Here is a 21,054-nt window from a genome sequence, read left to right as displayed (position 1 = left end):
CTGCCCAGCTCTCCTGGAATTGCTTCTGCCATAGATTTTTAACACTAAAAGGTTCACTGTCACTGTGTGATCTTCCAAAGTTCCAGCTCCTGCTACTTGCAGCATCAGACTAAAAATTTAAATTCCTTTCCATTATTTTTTTACTCTACTGCCTTGAGCTGTCTGGATGATAAGCATTAATATAAATGATTACTTCAATTATTAACACTGGTGACTTTTGCTAAAACGCAGCAAGGAGGAGAAAAGCATAGTCAGGATGCTTTGCTAATAGTAATAATCAGACAGGAGGTCTCAGTGGGAAGGGAAAAACATGGAGTTTTATTATCTGGGAGTTCAAACAGGGAGGCGGAGGAGAAGCAGAAAGCAGAAGGGGAAGGATTTGGTGCATGTTCCACTTCTACCTCTGTGTCCCATGGTACTGTCATGTAAAATGTTACAGAGAATTTAGTGAGACATGAAGCCAAGAGAGACACTTGGTCTGGCCCAGCACAACAATATTCTTACTTGGCACACTTCTAAAATGCTCTAAATGCTATGATTCCCAAAAAGACAACTAGCTTCTCAGGTAGTGTTCTGCAGTGTTTACTTTCCCTGGATTGAACCTCTGAGGATTACACACCGTTACAAACCACTTGTGTCTTGCCAAGCTTATTTCAAGTGTTTGGATTTATGACAGTGCTCAGGCAAGGGACTGAATAGGTAAGCAATCTTCTCCCCCTGGGGATGATGGCCTTGGTCTGTGCAATGTGCAGGTTCCCGTTTTCTCCTGATTGCAATCCCTATGCTGAGTGGCAGGTGGGGAAGATAGCATAGAGGAGAGAACAGCAGGTCTCCCTCCCGTATCCAACTACATTCACTCCACTTTGGGGTGAATGCTGTAGCTCTGTCTTAATCTCACTCAGGGAACAGCCCAAAAAACACCAGAGTGAAGATTAGCAAAATAGGAGCCCAATATGGCAGGATGCTCAGGCAGAGAAGCTGCTCCCCTCCCCAGAGCACTTAGTAATTTACCATCTGGTTGATCTCCAGTTCTCAGTCAGTTTCAGCCACACGGTTTCCACAAGGAATATGACAGCAATTAATGGTGATTTTCTCAAGGGGAGACATTTCTGTAGTGTTGTCACTCATGGATGAAGTCCTGCATTCTGGCTGGAGCAGCAGTGGCTTGGGTGATTTCCAGCTTTGCTTCTCAGTACATGGAGCCCTGGTAGCTCAAACACAGAACAACATGAAACCACCAGGATTTTCAACCTATCTCCCAAAACTTCTGGTCCAGAATTTTAGTGCAAGACTAGCAGTGTACTGGGTGAAATACAGTAAAGAGGTTAATTAGCGTTTATTTACTGAGTTGTGAAAAACTCTCCATTCTCTTGTTGAGATGCATTGGTTTTGTTGCTGCCAATAACATCTGTAACTGTTATAAATAGCTGTGCTGAAAGCAGTGTCCAGGGCACTTGAGTCTTTTACCACCCACAGTTAGTGGCATCTCTCATCCTCAGTTCCTTCCCCTGGCTTGTTCAATTCCCTAGCACACAGCTCTCCTAACCCAGAGGATGGGGAGATTCTCCTCATGGCCATTCTCCCCTTCCTCTCTAAACTGAAGGAGGAGCACCTTGACTAGGCTGGAGTGTATCAGATGGACCATCCAAGCTGATCTAGGCACAGCAGCTTTGGGGAGAGCAAGTACAAGCAGGACACCCACAGCTGGCATGGATGCTCTGTGCTGCTGCAGTGGGTCTGAGACACATGGTAGTGGTTAAATCTCCTCAGCTGAACACTGAGGGTTGGATTTCCCAGACAAGAGTTTTTATTAATTCAGTCTTCATCATTTTTAGCAGACAAAGCATGTGAATTGAAGTGCTAATCCTGCTCCCCCAGTATTAATTATCTTCTTTGATGGGACAGCTTAAAATGCACTGGGCCCTTTGAGGCTGGGGCAAATAATTGATGCTCATCACTTGTAAGTCTGTCTGCTCTCTGAAGGGCTCCACTAAATGCCTGAGGAAGGCACTTCCTCTGCTTTCCTCTCCTGGAATAGAAAACCTTGACAATACTGCCTTGTGATACTAAGGCTCTCCCTCTGCCTGAATTAAACAGGTGATGAGTGTCAGCAGCACAATGGCTTTTACCCACGAGGGTGCCCACAAGCATGACCTGGCAATGCTCCCTCTCCTTCCAACCCCAGCAGGATCTCTGTCCAGACACCAATTGGGTGATCAGTGACCTTCCCCAAGGATCAAGTGGCAGCTCTCCCCAGCTGCACTTTACACAGCACTAGGCACTGCAATTAGCTGTGATGTAATTAGGAGCAAGGAGCAGAACATACTATGAAGACATGGTTTGGGAGCCTGAGGCAAAGGCTTTTTTCCATCAGCTAGTGGGCTGAGTAACTTAGAAATTCTTAAATAAGTGGTGCTGGGCCCTAGAAAGAATTCAGACTATAAGAGAAGAAATTTTATCTTTGTTTCATCTGAAGAAAAAAACAATAAAGGGAGGTAATAAGAAGTTCCCAGGGGCTTCTTTTAAAAGAAGTTGATCATAAACAACATGAAATAATATCAAAAACTCGGGTATAAAAACCCATGCAATCTGACCTGTGTTGACTAGAGACTTTCCTCTGATAACAGAATAGTTGAAAAGCTATGTTAAAAGGAGGTAAATACTCTAAAAGGTAAGATCTAAGGAACAATTACCTCACTGCTGTGCTTCTGATGAGTTCAGACAATGGCTGCAGTTTTCCCCACACTGAAAGAAGAGGCATTTTTCAAGTTACTGGAAGAGCATTTGTTATCCTCTCTCCTTATCGTGGGAGTCACGAGGACACAGCATGGAAAGGGCAGGTGGGAAAGCCTGTGGTGGGGAGGAGCTGCCACCCCAAGGTGGGTCAGAGGAGGAACACCCAGTAGCCCCCCAGGACTGCTCTCACCAAGGGTTGGCAATAAAGCCCAGAACCACCCCAGCACATGGAAAGGCATATTCATGCAAAAATTATCATCTCACCTCGGGGAGTAGATTCTGCTTTCCTACCATCTGCTTGTTCTATATTTACTGTACAGTGAAGACTGAAATGCATTAGAATAAGTAAGTAAAAGACCAAGCCATATGGGTTCCAGAGTCCTTTGAATTATCTGCAGGCTCATCAGGAATCACTCAGCTGTTTAAGTGAACACTGAGATCTCACAGAGCCAGTGACACTTCCATAGAGGTAACTCCTTCTCTCTCTGTCTCCTGTAGATCCCCTCAGCTTAGAAGGAAGCCCAGCATTTATTTCATCAGTATTGGGCAATCTCACACTTCAGAGCCACAGCTCATCAGCACTGAGGAGTGAAAGGGGTACCAGCACTGCCACAAAGGACAGCAGGTGCTGTGCCAGGTCCACGTTCAACTGGAGAGCTCATCCCCTCTCCTGGCTTGTTACCGACTTCAGACCTCACTTTCTGGATGCTTTGGTCCCCCTGACAGAAAGTCAGCACCTGCCAGGCACAGTGACAGTACAACCCTCTGGATGAAACAGCACAAGCCCTTTTTGAAGTCAATCTTCAGTAAAAATGTATGAAGTCCTAAGAGGGGGAGGGAGACAGGAAGCCTCTGGGGTCTGGTTGAAAGAGGCAGATGTGAATACCTCTAAATGACATATTTGAATTTGATTCCTTTCATTAAGCAAAGGTCTTTGTTGCCTTTATACCTGCTTAGGAGACAACAGAAAGGAGGCATTGTTGTCAAGCCATTATGCACAGCCAGGAATCCACATCAATCACTCCACACTGGCTGCTGACCATCTCAGACAAAAAGGGCACACCCCACTTTGAACTAGCACGATGGTTAGAAGCCACTTGTAAATTAGTGCAGATAACCTCAGAAGACTACGGCTGGCTAACACAAATGTGGTGACTCAAAAAATGAAAAAATTAAAGGAAAACATAATCAATAATTCAGGAGATTTTCTGAATGAGATATGATTCAGTGTGCTCCAAACCCTCAGCTCTCATCTATTCTCTTTCTGCTTACAGCTCACTGAAGCAAGTTAAACATTTTTTGCTCCCTTTGATGAATATATAAACAGATGAACTCATTGAAGTGGCATGGCATGATAACATGTCTTTATGGTACTGGACATACACAGCCCTATTTAGCTATCACCATTAGCAAGGGTCCTCTGAGACGTATTGCCATACTGTAATGAAGTCCCCATTGTATCCAAGACCAGTCCCCATCCCTGACAAGTGTCACACTGGCTCTGCCATGCTCAGTCATCAGCTAAATATGAAAATGCAGTGCATAAAGAAAATGCTACTTCAATGTCTTTGCAATTTATGGCTGTAAATATTTCCTCATGGGATTCAAGGGTAAATGGTGTCTCCATTCCTCTTTGCTCACAAAGAGGTCCACAAATTTTACATTAAACTTAAATGACTTATATAAGAAGTAAAACTCAAAATTTACTCCCCTGCTTCCTCCATGTTTTTCATAAAGGATTGAAATGTCCTTTGATAATAACCCAAGCCAGTTCCTCAATTTGAAATTGAACTAAACACTTACTGTATAGAAATCTATGGAACATCAATTAGGACTGTTTGAAAAGCTTTCTGTTCCGTGATTAATAGATTATTGAATTCAGAAATAAAGGTTTTCAAAACATAGTCTTTTAGAGCTGGACAAAAAGGCAATTACTTTTTCATTCCAAATCTTTTCAGTTAAAATATTTATAATAGACTTTGAAAAATTACAGGATGAGCCTTAAATGTTCTGTCCTCTTCATTTTAGGGAATGATACTTTTGCCCTAGAAAGGACTAAATTGATGCAAAAGTGACTCAGTCTCTAAAGTAGCTGGTAAACATCAGGCTGATAGTGTGGTTCTACTCTGACAAGTTGCTATATAAAACTGGTAGTTGAACTTACCCCTTTTGTGGTATTTCAAGCCATAGCAAAGCAGGGCCAAATACTAAATACCTTCTGCTTCTTATCCCTGTTAGCCCAGCACAATTAATGCAACCAAGGGAGAAGGAACTGCACTAAGGCTTTTCTGCATTTTATTTGGACCTCACTGGGATAATGGAGTGGCTCAGCCATGACAGGAAGTTCAGCTGGAAGAGGCAATAGCCTATTAAGGCTGATAGACCTCTAATAAGCAGACCTTCACTAAGATACTGAAATAAAGAAATGACTGTGTGCTATTCCAGATCAAAGACTTCAAGACCTCAGTCTGCCAGAGCCATTATAAAAAGTAACATTTTATATAGAGTTGCCAGAGGAAGAACTGGGGCATTATTATGGCCATTTAAAACAAACAAACAAACAATCATATAACAAATGAATAACTAACCAGAGGCCATAGAAGAATAGATGCACTAAAGAAAAAGCACAGACTGCCACTCTATTTAGAAATAATTATGTACAATTTGAAGGAAATACAGTGAAGTATAAACAACTGAGGTCAAGCAACAGATTCCCAGTTTCAAAGCAAAATGTGCTGCACTATTTAAAGTTTTTAATGCAGATTAAACAAGTGCAAACCAAATCCAGTTCCCACCGAAATTTGTGATGGGAATTGATTTGGAAGAGAAAGATATCTTCCCTGGAAATTCAATGCAATTTTTTTCTTCCTCTGTAGAATGAAAAAGAAGAAATGTTACTGCATTAAGTCTACCTTATAAGTAACTACAACAAAAGGAGAAAAAGAGATTGCTGCTCAGAGTAAAGCTGTTTCCATAAGTGTATATGCTCATAAAGGACTTCTCTGAGATGGGTGAAGATGGATATGGATAGGTCTAGTACATAGGAGTGGCTTCCAGGACAGCTTTAAGCATCAAGCTTAGAGGAAAATGTACTACACAGAACACTCTAAACTCGATATAAAAGGACAGCATGGGAGACAAACAATAGGGGCCCCACTTCCTGCAAGATTGTTCCATAAGCAGCAGAAAAGGCACTGGGGTGCACTGAAGGGCCCAATTCCTAGCTCCTGACAGGCCAGACTGACTCGGGAGGCCACTCCTCAGACCCTCCTGTTGTTCTCATTTCTGCTAGAAGCTCATGTTCTTTTCCCCTTGCCAGGACAACTGATCATATCAAAACCAAGAGACCCCTCATCTTCTAAGTGTCAGCTTCACCAGATGGCATAGCTGAAAGGACTGGTAATATCTGCATTGGTAACATCTGATGCTCACAAGACCGGGGGAGGGAAAGAAGGGGTACTGCAAAAAATATTGCGCTTGGCAGGACGAAAGAGAAAAAGTGTTGGAAAAAAAGAGACTGGATGCTGGTGTAGTAGGACCCTCTGGAGGAGTGTCCTATTTCAGGATCTCCCTCACTAACTACTCTCTTGCATCTCATTAACTGATGGAAGTGGGGACAGAATGTTAAGAAATGTGAGGGCTCAGTGCATTGCCCACGTGGAAGGCAGTTAAACAGGCAGTTCCAAAACTGAGCCATTGCTTCCACCTTTGATCAAAGAGTAACTCATAATCCATGAGAAACTTATGAAATATTTAAGGTGAAAAAAACCCCAAAATATGGTGTCTTGTAGTTGCAAAGCCAAAATGAAAATTCTGCCTGAAGCGAGAGGAGTGCAAACTGTGCTATTTCTGAATCTGATTTTTACAGATATACGTGGGTGCTCCCTTTAATGCCCTTTTAGAAACCTGGGAACCCCATGACTTTCTGGAATACTTCAACTGGAAAATTGTCCTTTTATTGAGCTTTTGATTAACTTCAAAATACAATAGGTTTGTGGAGATTTTTGTATTTCATGCACTATCTACTGCAAATTTAGGATATTATACAAGGATTTAAATTGAACTGCACACATGAAATATTTTCTGAAACATCCATGGTCTTACCTATGTACCCTTCACTTTTCCCCACAGCTTGAAAACAAAGCAGCAGTATGCAATGCAGCCAGGGCACAGAAAGGCTGGCTGTTCATAATACATCACCAAAAGTTCACTCTCTTACCAGGGAAATATTTGCATTATGCTACTCTTTTTCTTAAACTCTCTATGCCGTATTTCCTTTCTACTGATGGATTACTATCTTCATACACTGATATTCCTCTTTTCTCATTGCTCCAACATGGGTTAATATATGCAAGGCTTTTTATCTGATGATCTTTTCAGAACTTGGAGAGAAATTAGGACAAACCCAGTAATCTCTTTTTGGCATCTAAAAGGTTGGTGCTATAATAGCAAACATTTTTGATGCCTTACCTAAAACTAGTTTCTGTGTAGAATGAAGGAAAGAGTAATTCTCAAGAGTAAGTCTCAAGTAGTCTCAAGCATTTTGCTTAGACTTTGATGAAAACACTTGTATCCTTCCAGAATGTGGTATGTCTTCAAAATCTCTGATACAGAAACTAGAAGAGGTCTCCTGGTTTAGGAAACAAAATGCCACATAGAAAACTGCATTCTTTCTTCTGTATTTTCCTGGAAATGCTGAACAAGCCAGATAACCAATATTTTCTAAGGTAATCAGAATCTGGTGTCAGTAAATAAGGCCAAGGTTTACACAGTGAACATGAAGGAACAGATAAAAGTACTCCATAACGGATCAGAACACAGGGCATGAGACAGAAGCCCCATGACAAGTATGGGATGATGTAAATCAAAGATTGTCCCATAAAGCAGACATAAGAGGAATTAAGGTGCATAGACAATCTTAATTCTGGCAACTACCAGTTTTGTGAAAGTCTGACTGCAATTTAGCAATTAATTAAAAAAAAAGTACATGGAATACTCTCAAAGTTTAATTCAGCTGTTTATTTATAGGAAAAGCTGTACCTGAGCCATGGTATAGTCAAGATAGCATGGCTGGTCAGCTACTAGAGCACATAGCAACAAGTCAAGAGTTAAAACCCTTGCTTGGACACAGGTTTCTGTGTAACCTGAATTATCTAATTCATTTCCTATGCTATAAAGTAGGAATAATGATATTTCCTAAGTATTTGTGACAATAATAATTTTTATTTCCTAGAACATGAGATCTGTCAAGGAAGTGCTCCATGGGGGAAAAAAAAGTAAGTAAATATTAATCATCACATCACTAACAACACTACAATTTTTTCTGCGCTTCACATACTCCTGTCTTCTTAGTGCTTCATGTAAATTCTGTGACTTTAAAAATACAACACAGTATGTTAAATATGAAGCTGAAACAAGAACCTCAAGGAAGAAAACATACTCTGCCTAGAATTTAAATTAATACACAGATAGCATTTACTATGCTACCAAAATAATTTAAATGATCAGTGCTAAGGTGCTAACCTTAGCACTGGCTGCTTTATTGAGAATTGGTTCCTCACATTAAACTCCTAATGGGAAAAGTCTATGTTTCCAAAACACGAGCTTGTTTTTTCTAGGATTTAGTGATTGTGCTCAATGCACACTGGTGAGAGCGGGCTTCAGAGCTGCTCAGAGTTTTAGTGTACAACAGGAAAGAACCAGCCTGCTCCTACTTGAGCCATATATGCCTCCTGCTGGCTAAACCATCTGACTTTTCTCATTTGGGTTGACAAACCAAATTCAGTTGAATAATATGTTGATTATTCATCTGAAAGAAAAAAAAAAAGGGGGGGGGGAAGAAAAAAAAAAAGGCAAAGCATTTTTTCCCCTTTGTAAGCCTTTTTTTTTTTTTTTCATTTGAAGTAATAGATGGCTCCTCTAACTTTCAGGGAAAAGTTCATTTTAAATGGAAATGTGACATTTGCTTTCAGATTGAAAAGATAAAATTAATTCCAATTTAATTTGACTGGAGGGTTTTTTCTGCTTTTGTATTTCACTGCAAAGATATTACTTCAATTTGGTTTGACCCACAAGTGGCTTTTTATTTTTTGGCTTCCAGAGGTTATCTTTGAATTGAAAGACCAGTAACTCTGAGCTCCAGTTTTACCAAGATTTCATCTCTTTTCCAGTCGGTCCTTAGCCCAGGTTTGTCATAGTATTTTGCTAGCCTTGTGCAATTTTGCATCTAATGTTTGATCAAATCCCTATTTCAAATCTGATCTAAACATAGTATTCCTTAATCCAATCTACTTCTATTTTACTTTCCTAAAATAATTTTTTTAAAATAAATCTTATTATTTAGCAGAGTTTGCTTCTCTGGAAAACTACTCCTAGTACCCATCAAGATATAGCAGAATTTTTGTTACAATGAAGCAAAAACGTAAGGATTTTGTTGTTATGGTTGTTAAAATACTCAAACAAAGTATTTCAGTCTCTAAATGGACAAGAGATGCCAAAGAAGGGCCCTGATCACAGAAGAAGAAACCCCACTTCTGCCGACCCTGCAGCACCCCTCATTTAATGCTGGCACTGCAGTGTCCCCACACCCACCTGTGTCACAGTAACACGTTCACATCTTTGCCCGGCCGAGGGATCCTGACATATCTGGATTTATGGCTTGACAGGTTCACATTTCAACCGATGCTTTCTGACTTTCTGCTCTCCAGATGCAGATTGATTGTGAGGCAAGTTATTGATGACTACACTAATGGACAGGAAGACCTCCACTAAAGAGTCTTCATTTTCTCCCTACAAGACAGTTTTCCTTTCCAAACCACACAGTGCTGTTAAATGAAGTCCCTTTTTTAGGTCCATAAGCACCTGTAGGTCTTCTTTTCATTCTTTGTACACACTGGCCAACAAACTGATCAAATAACTAAGTAATGCCAGGAGACACAGAGAAGAAAAGACTTAAAAGACTTAACTATTTCCTCTTATTAAGCTACAAGGTTTGACGTGTATCTCTTTATTTCTTTGGAACTTCTTTCAGTACCTGAGAGCATCCCCAGTGTACTGGTTTCCCCATCATCTGGATGCTTAATGGCAGTGTATTATACATGTTAATAGGAGATATGTCTGTCTAGACCAATATGCAGAGATCCCCACACCAGAGATGGCCGTTGCTTAAAACAAAGAGCCTGAGGATCACAAATATGGTGGTCACTATGATTTCTATAGAAAGTACCTCCATTTTCCTGGCCTTCACAGCTTGGCCTTACACACAAAAAAACCACCAGTAACTACTTTATAGAGAGCCCAGATTAAATTTACTGTAGGCAAGCCCCTTGTTATAGGCATTAGTGAGGAGCAGACAAGCAGGAATCAGAAATCCAGGGAGGGATGTGTGACTAATGATGGGCAAGAGACATTGCCAAGCACAGCCCAAACCTCTTTTGCTGTTGCATTACATTGGCTTGTTTGGTAACTGCCAAAGAAGAGCTAACGAGCTGGAATTGCTTCATGCAGGATTGCAAGTAGGCAGGGCTAATTTATTAGTACTCAGCCTGAGGGAGGGAGGTCCATTCTACAGAAAGGAAGCCACCTATTTTCATAGATTAGTGAAGGCTTAGAAAGGCAGGAAACTTAAGCAATCAAAAGCAGAAATGAAATTATTCATTTAAAGCTCTTGTTAGGAGGTGAAATATAAAATAACTTCCTGCTAAAAAGGAAATCATAGTTGCAGAATGAGCTACCAAAAATTTTATTTTCTAGTTTAAGACAAGCCCAGATTTCAGGGAGATTCCTCCTCTTTTCCTTCTCATGAGAAATGCAGTCATATACCTTTCTTCAAACAGTAAGACTTGCTGTTTCTAAAGAACATGATAAATGTTGTTATAAATCATTCCCAGTAGGCAGCTATGCTGAAGGAATCCAAGGGGAAAAAAGTGACAGTTGCAGCCTACAAGGGGGTATTTGTTGCTATTTTGTATTTAGTTGGGTTTTGTCTTTTTTTCAGCTTGACAAAATATGTTTAGTTTGTCAAATTGAGCTACACCAGAATAAGAAATGGAAATAAAAGAATATAATTGGCTTCACAGCACAGCATGAATTCCCCACAAGATGGACCTGCTCTAGGATAAAGTCTGAACTAAATACCTGAGTAGGCTGTTGTCTTTCAGCCACCCCTGGTTGGAGGATTAAGCAGTTTGGTGTAAATCTGACAGCACAACTTGTATCTTTCAGCACCTAAGGCTGAAATCTTGCTGTTACTCAGACAGCACCTATTTCCCTTGTTACAAAACACACAGTCATCATTTGTTTGTGCTTAATCCCTCAAACGCCTGCTGCTCTATTCACTGTGGAGGAGTTATCGATTAGCCCGGCTCCAGCCTCTCCACAGGCTTCAACACATGTGACAATGATTGCCAGGGCTCTTGTTTTTCCTGCTGTGACATCTTAAAAGTCACTCCCAAATCTGTAATATGACATCATAAAAATGATCTCATGAGGTTCCTGTCTGTATTTAATGACTCTTTGCAAAACAGCCTCAGTTTATGTGCTGTTTTGTTTCTTTTTCAATCATTTCAATCATTTCAATCACATTTCCAGCTTGTGCTCTGGAATGCACTGTGTGTGTCTTTCCCACAAACCCTTGTAGGAAGAAGAGATTTGCAGGCCCCAACTCTGTCCTTTGTAGAATTTTCTGTCTCTTTTTCTGCCCAGATACTCATGCAAGGGGGAAGCAATAAACCTGCAACTCTAAGATCTTTGCATACTGCTTACAACGGATTAACAGGAAGCTGACTTTCTCCTCACTGGATTAGCTCTGAAAGGTTAACAAGAGCAAAAGGCACTATGCATGTCTTAATTTTCATTGATGCCACCTGCAAAAGCATGAAATGCACAGAAGGCCAGATATATTCAATGAGATAGTGGCATAGGGAAAAGCTTTTGCTCTGTGACTGTTGTTGTTATTTGGGATTAGGGGGAAGGGGGGTGTTGCTGTTATGTTTTGTTATGGTGGGTTTTTGGCTTTTTTTCCCCTCAGGAATTGCAGTAGTCCTATTTTTCTCCACTTTGGTTGCACATGGGAGTCAATTGTTCACCTCAAGAAACATTCAGATTTCTGCTGACAGGTAGAACTGTGTTGCTCAGTTTACACTCTTCTCTTTTTAAAGTGATTCTAATGGTTGTAAATGAGAGAAGGATCACAGTTTTGGACCCCCACCAATTAAGCTATTTGGCACACTGCGGCTCAGTGTAATGGAGTGGATATTTTAAACAAGTTCTTCATATGCACAACCAAGATTCACAGTCACCACATGCTCTGGAATGTAATACAGTCTTAATTTACTGCTTTATTCTTCCCAAAGAGGTAACTGTACTTAGGAGGAAATAGTGGCACAGGTCCATTTAGCTAATTGCTTCAAGTCAAACTTACTGTGTCCATCCATCCTGTTTAAATTGGGTTCAGTAATGACATTTACATTGTTCTGCCTCAGAAATGGCACCGTCAAAAGAGTTCTCCATCAAGAAAAACATCAGCACCTTGTGCCAGAATGAAAGGAAGGGATGACCCAGAGGCAATCTCCTACAGTGGGGAAAGTCTCTAGGGTCCCCCATGGAAATGATCTAAAGCTTTTCTGGAAAGCAGTGACAACTGCCAGGCCAAAAAAATGTGCTGTGAAATCTCTGTGGGATATTCCTCCCTAAACTACGCACTTTCAGTATGTTACTGTATTATTATATAGTAATTTATTGTTTCTAGAGCAACTTTAATTGGTTTTCTACCATGTTAACAATTTGTTTCGAAACAGTTGGTGTTCTGCAAAACAGCAGACTGTACTGAGAAAATAATTTTTAAGCAAGAATCTTAGTGGGACCCCCAGCATCCTGAATATAGGTTTTGGAGAAAAAGAAGGTATTCACAATTTCTCATACATCCACCTTTCGGCTTTTGCTGGTTTTTTGGGGTTTTTTCTTCTTTCCTTTGTCTTTCTCAATCACTTCTAGGAACAATGACTTGGGTCAGTTTGCTAAATAGGTCCGTTTTCTGGAGGACTCCAGAAACTTAAGTACCATCTGTATACCCCCTGCAACAGGTCACAAAGTCAGAGCAAACAGCTGTAGCTTGATGAAGTCTGGACCTGGAAATCAATTGAACAAGTAGAATGTGCATAAACTAGAAAATGCAAACAACCATTTTTGCATGAAAAATGAGTGATACAGAGTAGCTAAAGTAGGTCCAATTAAAAGACTCATGATCATAAGGAAAGAGAAATAATTTTGGAGATGGAGGTGGGCTTTGGAGAAATATGTCTTGACTGGCACAGTTAATACACAAGTAGCAAGAATCAGTATGGACTGAGTAGCATAAACAGCATATAAAAACTAGCACAAAAAAGGGGAAGATTGTTTTGCTCCGTCCAGAGAAGGTTTTTTCTTTATTTTTTTCTCTCAAAGTCAAGCGAAGGTTCAGCCATGAGGGGTCCCTATACACACTATGCAGAACTATGAACCATGCTTACTGTAATTTTTTATCACCCCCATTTGCTGAAAAAAGGAACATAGTTCAAGAGTATGCACCCTCTGTGAGTGGACTGGCCTGTGCTGCAGTTTCCCAATCTAAAGGAAAAACAAGACAGCGAGGGAATCTGAGGCCTCACACAGAAATCAGTCAATACACAAACATCCAAAAAGCTGCAAAAAGGCAAAAGATATCACAGTAAAAGACAACCCCAACTTTGTCTGTGCTTCCCAAAGTCAAAAACCTTCACCTCCTCTCCCCATCAGTAATTTCTTCCAGTCATCCCAGCAAATAATTTCTTTGGAAAGAAACTTGGAAAGAGAGACAGAGCCTCCTCAATGTTCTGTTTCTTGCTTCCCTATTGACTAGTCACTAAATGCAGAAATGGCTCAGTATGGGTAAAGGGACGACTGGAAATTTAAGTCTCTCTTTTGAAACCAGCCCAGCACCATGGCTTCCCAAATTACACACCCAGGAAACATGGGAATCTGGATCATCAACCAGGGAGAAAAGGTAGAAGGGGCAAAACCAAGCCCAAAGGTCCAGCAAAAGTGATATTACCAGCAAGGCACAGTTTTCTAGAGATATGCAAAAGAGAAGGTTAATTACATCCCCTTGCTGGATGATTAGACAACAGAAAGATTTAAAAAAACAACAGGAAAAGTGTTTTCATCTGGATGGTCTTTGTTCCAATTTTTTTTTCAATCTTTTAAAACATTATATCATAAAATAACAACAATAGCAGCAAAACTTATCAAGATGGTACAAGCAAATTCTGCTCTGCACCCTGGTAATGACATTTATGAAACTGTCATTTCTCTGAGAATGACTTTCTAAAGCACCATTAAATCTTACAGAAAGAAAGAAAGAGGGACAGAGACAAGAAAGTAGATAGAACATCCTTGCAACTGGTTTTACTGATTGTTTATAGTATAATTTGAAGTTGATCAGGAAAAAATAGTAGAACAGCACCCCAAAAAGTGTTTCCCCAAATTTTAAGAAACTTCTTTTTCAAACAAAAAGCTGAAAATGACTAATAGTGGTTTCTCAGTACTGTCCAAGGTCCAGATCAAATTCTACTAGAATTTGGAAAAAAATCACTCTAAAACTACATTGATACACTGCCCTGAATAAATTTAAATTGTTGGGAAGATATGAATCTAGACTGCTTTTTTCTAATTAAAGCTACTATATTATTCCAGGATCTAAGAAACTGCTAAATGGTAAAAGCTGGTATGTTTGGCTTACATCTCAAAAAAGCGCCATAAGCCTTCCTCTTGAGCGCACCCAGCTCTCACAATAAAAAGGACTTTGGGGATAGAATGTATTTGGGAGACAGAAGTATTCTCTCTCACATGCCAAGTATCATCTGCCTTTGCTTTGCTCTCAGGATCAGCAAGGCAAAGCAGATACTCTTAGCCTCAAAAGGCTAAATGCTATAGCAATGTGCACTTTCCCCCAAAAGCAGCAGGCCTGTTATTTCCTGGTGATAAGACTTAGCTCAGATGTGACCTGTAACCAGAGATGAGGGAGCACAAGAAGTTCACATCTACCTGCATGGAGCGAGGAGGCACCACCAGTAAATCTGTGTGCAAGAACCAGTTATGTGTGCCATGTGAGAGGTGTTTGCATGGGGCCGTTCTTCAACTGGTTCCTGAGAACTCCGTGTGGTGGGTAAGACTTGCCTTTAGAGTGACCTTCCCATCCCAGCATGATCCAGCTCACAGACTATGCACTGGCTACATCAGGACAACCCCAAATTCGCTTTTGCAACTGCTTCCTCAGTGATTTCAACAACACAAGTCAACAGAGACTAACAACGTTATGAACTGCAGTGGCAGGAGGAAAAATATGATCCAATTCAGCAGTGGTATTAAGGAGAGTAACTTATTGGTGGTAGAGTAGATAGGGACCTTGGGAAAATTTCAGCAACCCAAAGGAATTTTCAAATCTACATTTTTTTGCTGATGCATTTCAGCCAATCAGTTTCATACATTAATCTACAAGCCTTTGAGTTCCACAGATTTGTGTTGATTTTCCATGTGTTTTCATTGATACTTAAATGCCTAGGGAACTGTTTCTGAAACTGAGCTCATTTGTGTTTAGTGATATAACGCCATTCCAGTAAGTATAAATTGCACAGCAGAGATGAGTTAAAACAGCAGGCCTTTGCCAAAAAAAGCTAAAAATTAACAAGCTAGCTTCACTTTACTGCACAGACTTACAGGGGAAGATTTTGGCCTTAGATTAGACAAAACATAGCTCAGGACAAGTAAATGCACAGGGAGGACTGAAGCTGTCCCCAGTCACCTTCAAATTCGTATCTGTTTAGTAGGACACTTCCTGCTCTAGGTTAGTACACAACATAACATGATGCCTGGTCTTTGCCTGTAATTTATTTCTAGTGGACAATGGGAAAAGTGAGAGTAGCAGACATCATGCAACCTGACAACACAAATAAACCCCTGAGAAAACCAAAGCTGGCAAAGAAACGGCCCATGTACAGCATAAATACAAATACTTCCAAAAAATGCAGGGTTTTTAAGGACAGGGTTTTTAACAACCTGAACTCAGACATAATATCACTTGTTATGGGTTAGAGATTTCTACAGAAAGTCTCTGGCATAGTCCTTTAATGGCTTTGGAGGAAACACACTGGTACTAGAGACATCATAAAGACAGGCAGCAGAAGCTCAGATGATTTACAGTTTCATGGCAACAAGCAAAATCAGGTTTCATGAATATAAATCACTGAGGGGGATTATTTTATTTACTATTATTTCTAGGATTTATTAGAAATAATGTTCCCTATTAAGTGGTAATGAAATTACAAATCTTTTGAAAAACAGTATCTGCATGAATTCAGTGATGGTTATGATGGTTAATGGTTCAGGAGGATCCCCAAAGTGGCATAGCAGAATTCTCCTGCACAAGCCAGTGGAAAGTCAGACTGCAGAGCTGAAAGCTGTAGGAGTACAGCAGCTGAGCTGTCCTCTGTGTGTGAGGGGTGCAGCTACAGAAAATCCATGTTTCCTTTGTTCTTTCAGGTCCCAATTCCCATGTCAATGTTATGCTCAGGGCAGGATCTGAGAGTTAAAGTGAGTAATCCACCCTTTTGTTTGACTTCATATTTTCAGGCTGCTGGGAAAGGGCCTAATTTAGAGAAATAAGTTTTGGATATGGTTCAGACTACTTTTGCTAAAACTTTCTGTAATGGTGGAGCAGCCTCACTAGAAATAACATGACAAGTTTTTTATAGGTATTACTAAATGCCAGAGGATGAGAATTTTAGCCATAAAAACATATGATGTTTGAGCTGAGATTCTCTCTTAAGCTGTTGCAGACAATTAAAACCAAGGGGTGCCCTTTAAAAGGGGAAAAGCAATTTAGCTCATTAAAATGTCATTTTAGGTGTCAAGATGTTTCTGTCTGGCCCCCTATGAAATACACCATTTGCACTTCCCATATTATAATAAAAATTATGTATATTGAGGTATTTAATAGGAAATCATCAAGAAGAAAATATTTACTCCTGTAGTAGCCTGGCAACTTTCTCAGCAAGTTCCACAGACACAGAAATGGAGAGGAATGAAAGAGAGCAATTTGCTTTGATATAAAAGGTCATCAAATGCTCTGCTCAGTATGTCGCTGAGAGTTTACTGAGCATCACCTTTTGTCCCTGAACTATTATATTCCAAACCAGGAGATGCTGAAGAAACAGCTAGTAAAATGTCAGCCAGTGGCTCCTGCATGACGTGGCCACGCAGAAACTAGAATGAGACACACACACCATCACCTAGAATCTGGACAGGGGACAGATTGAGAACACAGAAAGTTAAGATTAAAACTATGCAAATATGTCATTGTCCTTCTCTTACATCAGAGCAAACAGTTCTGAATTTGCCCAACAAATTTTGCCTCCTGAGTCACTTGTCCATGTTGACTTGTTTTCTGTGATTTGCCTGCTGTTCAACTCCCTGCTCACACAGACAATTCCTACAAGACAGACCCCTGGCTATGACTAAACCTTGTATTTCACATACGGAAAATGCATCTCCCATATCCTTACAGATGTCTGTGTGACTGTGCAGAACTTTTCTATTGCAGGCAAGCATTTCTTGTGAGAAGAACTCATCTGACAAACAGAGAACACTGCATGCATGATGTTGATCTTGGCATTTGGTAACCAAGGAGAATTATTTGCACAAACTGAATGTATTGCATGCTTTCAGAGTCAGGTGAGATGCTTTTGGGTGCCAGATCCTTCATAGATGCAAAGCGCAGGATGATGTAACAAGGCATTACTTTAATTCTCAGACCCAAATCGTATGTCTGAGCACTTCTGAACCTTTTCTGGAATTCAAACGCAAATCTAAATTGTAGCTTTCACTCCTAACCTCCTGCCAGTAAAACACCAGATCTGAACAGCCTTGGTACATCCAGATACGCTTCATCCATCCTGGCACTACAGAATTAGTGATGCTCATGGATGAGACTTCAGAAGATTTGTTCATATGTGGCACTCAAGGCCTGCCCAAAATCAGCAGTAACAGGCAGGCTAAAGAACTCCAGTGCTTGAGGAGACCTGCACCTTGCTGGTGTCTGCCTGTGGCTTGAGGAGGATGGGACTGAGGATGGTCACAAGCTGCCATCTGCGTGTTTGCGAAGCCAAGCACAGGGCTGCCTGGCACAAAAGTCTCCAGAAGCCACGGCAGTTCTTGAGTCAAGTGGAACCTTCCCCGGGGACTGGGCTTACTGCCCTGCCTCTGGTAAGGTAAAGCCAGAGTGCAGCCCTGCACCATACGATTCACTGGTGAAGTAAGCAGAATTCAATTTCTCTTGGATCTTATTGAGTTAGAGCAATCCCAAATGACCTGAAATTTTTCAAACATTGCTTTTCCGTCCTTGATTTTCAGACAGATAATGAAATTAAAATGATGATAAGACATTTCAAGAGAAGTGAACCAGCAGACAAAACAAACTAAGAACTTCTTTCCTCCTCTGCACTAGTGGAATTTGGCTCACTCCTGGAAATCCAGCAGAGTCATTAGATATGCAAATATGTATACTCAAAATTTGCATTCGCACTGCCATGCTTCCATTCATAGCCATGGCAATCATGTATTCTGGTGGCCAGTTTGATTTTGAGTTGTCTCATTGTGCATAAAATCTCAGAAACTGTCACAGAATGACACATGCATTTTTGTGTATGTAGACATCGGCATGCAATTCCAAAAGTCCGTGTCTGCATGTGCATGTCTGTATGTTTGACTAGCTTGCAGGAGTCTCTGCAATCAACATCCATGCTTACCTTACATAAAAGCCTACAGTTCGAATTGCAAGAATATTTAGGGTTTTGTGAAAGCTTAGAGAAAGCATTGCTGGTACAATCATGTGTTTCTCATTTCCAGCATGCAAAATCTTCTATCTGTAATGGCCCACCCAGTAGCCCAATGATGCTATAAAAAATTTAGTATGTTTTGCAATTCTCGTTAATTATTTTGCAGCCTTTTCTTTGAATATTTCCTGTGAAGTCTAGACACAATTCTGGTTTTTATATCCATATGCCCAGACAGCACAGAAGATTTTTTAAAAATGCCCCCAGTTTAGTTACATTTCACTTTACTCTAGAAATGCAGAGAGCTCATGTTTACTTTTTATCAATAAAAGGAATATCAAATGTCCAACACAGATAGTACCTGAAAGGAAATAAACCAAATAATTCCAAATACTTGTTTAAAAAGTTACAAAATATGATAGCATTAATGGCACTTAAAGCTATAAGCACTTAAAAGATTACCACAATATTTTTCTTCCTAAATTTCTTTTTTTTTCTGAGATTATGACAGCAGCTTATGTCTAAACCAAACCCAGCAAAAGGGGGCAGAGAGCCCTGAGATTCTATGGGAGCCCTCATCTGAATCACATGTAAGCTCTTATGTCTATTTTTAAAAATTCAGATTCAGCTAGAGAACAGCAGTTTGCTGACATGCAAAAGCTATAGCTTCCCTTCTGTCCTTATAGTCTTACAGCATTAAATAGAAGGGTTTGTTCCAGTGGTAGAAAGTGTGAATGAGAAATTATTAAAAAAAAAGAAAAAAAGTTGGCCCACTGTTTTATACATCTAGCCAAATATTAAATTGATGTTTCTCTTCTTTTAAACAATATCATGAGATGTTATATTTTCTTCATATGCACTTTCTTGCTGTGACTTTACATTGAATTTTCCTACATGAGAAAAAAAAATCCATGTTTCTTCTCTTTTTTCTTTTTTTTTTCACTACTTAAGATAAATACCCACAGAGTTTTTTCTTTTTTTTCTTTTTTTTTTTTTTTAATGAAAAGAGCAATCCAACCCTTACTTATGTCTGTGTTGATTTTCAAACCAGCACCCAGGCGCTGGCGGTGTCCATGGACATTCTTTTGGCATTTAGAAAAGGTAATGCATCTGACTCAAAAATACGGAAAAAAAAAAATCTAGCTTGGATCACGTGCCAAAACGTAAACTAAGCCTTACTGAAGGTTTCTAGTTCTCTCCACTCATTTCTCCTCTTTTTAATCACCAGGGGAAGGCTTTATGGATGCATACTCCATGACAAAGATACACTGTTTTTCACCCCTTTCATAGGCTCTTCTTGCATAGCTGCCCTTTGTCTAATAGCACACCATGGTAGGAGCATTCTGGTGATACTGCCATGGTTCAATCCCTTCCTTTGTGTCTTGCCCTGGTAATCTTTTACAGGCTGAAATTTCCATGTGCGTAGCTTTCTGTTGCCATTCTGCAGTGCTGTGTTCCTGATTTGTTTTGGCAGAGCAAGCTTGAGTCTTTATGGCACAGTGAAATATTCTTCGATGCTATATAATTCAGACTGAGTAAGGAGTCTGTATAAGGCACGTGTCTCAATATATATGTATATAAAACAACCAACATTGTTCATTCAAGTCAAGCATCTTCTACATTTAACTTTTGTCTTAAAGTAACACTTTGTTTTTATGCTCCCTTTCTTTGGCTTCATTGGGAATCACTCCATTTTCCAGGTCTGAGTGCTGCTGGATACACTTGGTCAGGACTGAAGTGCTAGAAGAGTTCTTGGAATTACACACCTTCTCTGTCTCCTCTTCCTTTTTTTCTTCATCCAAGGAATAGTTTCTGAAGGTCTCATAAATTTTATGCATATCCTCAGGCATGGTCTTTTTGAGGTCTTTGTTTTTCCTTTTGGTCATCTTGGCAGACGATCCAAACTTGTTAATGATGTTGTCCTCGGATGCCCCCTGCCCATGCTTGTTGAGCTTATCTGACCCTTTAAGGCGCAGGTTGTTAGGCCTGTTGTTGATGCTTTCCTGAGAGGAGGCCTTGAAGCGTCCTGTTTCCAAGGTAGCAAAGACAGAGCGCTTCTCTGGAGAGAGCATGTCTAAGGAGTGGGCTCGCTGGTCCAGGCCCAGGCGCCTGCGCTCCATGCTCCGGATGGTGGCTGCCCGTTGAAGTTTGTCATGGATCTCCACGCTGAGCCGCCTCCGTGTCTCTCTGAACTCAGCTGTCACATTTGCTTTCCACTCTGCTGCATGAGCTTTTATTTCTCCAACCTTTACAACATGAGGAAAGAGAAATTAATTAAAAAAAAAAAAAAGCAAAATCTTTCCTGTAGAACAGCAGCACAAGCAGTTTCTTCTCTGGCATGAAACTGGGGAGTGGTCCCATCTCCACTGCATCCATCTGGACCCAAGCTCCAGTAGCAAAGTGGTTACACTGGGCAAACTCTAAACATACCAACTGATCTTACGTGACATAGAACTCATCTGCCTGTGTCACT

General features: G+C 40.4%; 1 protein-coding gene across 1 annotated transcript in view; it reads right to left on the bottom strand.

The window, feature by feature from the left end:
* Window positions 1–7,902: 7,902 nt before the first annotated feature.
* The window catches only part of KCNK10 (potassium two pore domain channel subfamily K member 10), a 69,730-nt gene continuing 56,578 nt past the window's right edge, over window positions 7,903–21,054 (bottom strand). The window contains exon 7 of the mRNA XM_032112756.1: window positions 7,903–20,827. Within this exon, the coding sequence (XP_031968647.1) occupies window positions 20,216–20,827 (612 nt within the window). The 3' untranslated portion in view covers window positions 7,903–20,215. The remainder of the gene's footprint in view (window positions 20,828–21,054) is intronic.

The sequence above is a fragment of the Corvus moneduloides genome, chromosome 6 (genome assembly GCF_009650955.1).
Source record: "Corvus moneduloides isolate bCorMon1 chromosome 6, bCorMon1.pri, whole genome shotgun sequence".
Classification (NCBI taxonomy): Eukaryota; Metazoa; Chordata; class Aves; order Passeriformes; family Corvidae; genus Corvus; species Corvus moneduloides.
The sequence above is the reverse complement of the archived record's forward strand: the minus strand, read 5'-3'. Positions and strand labels throughout refer to the sequence as shown.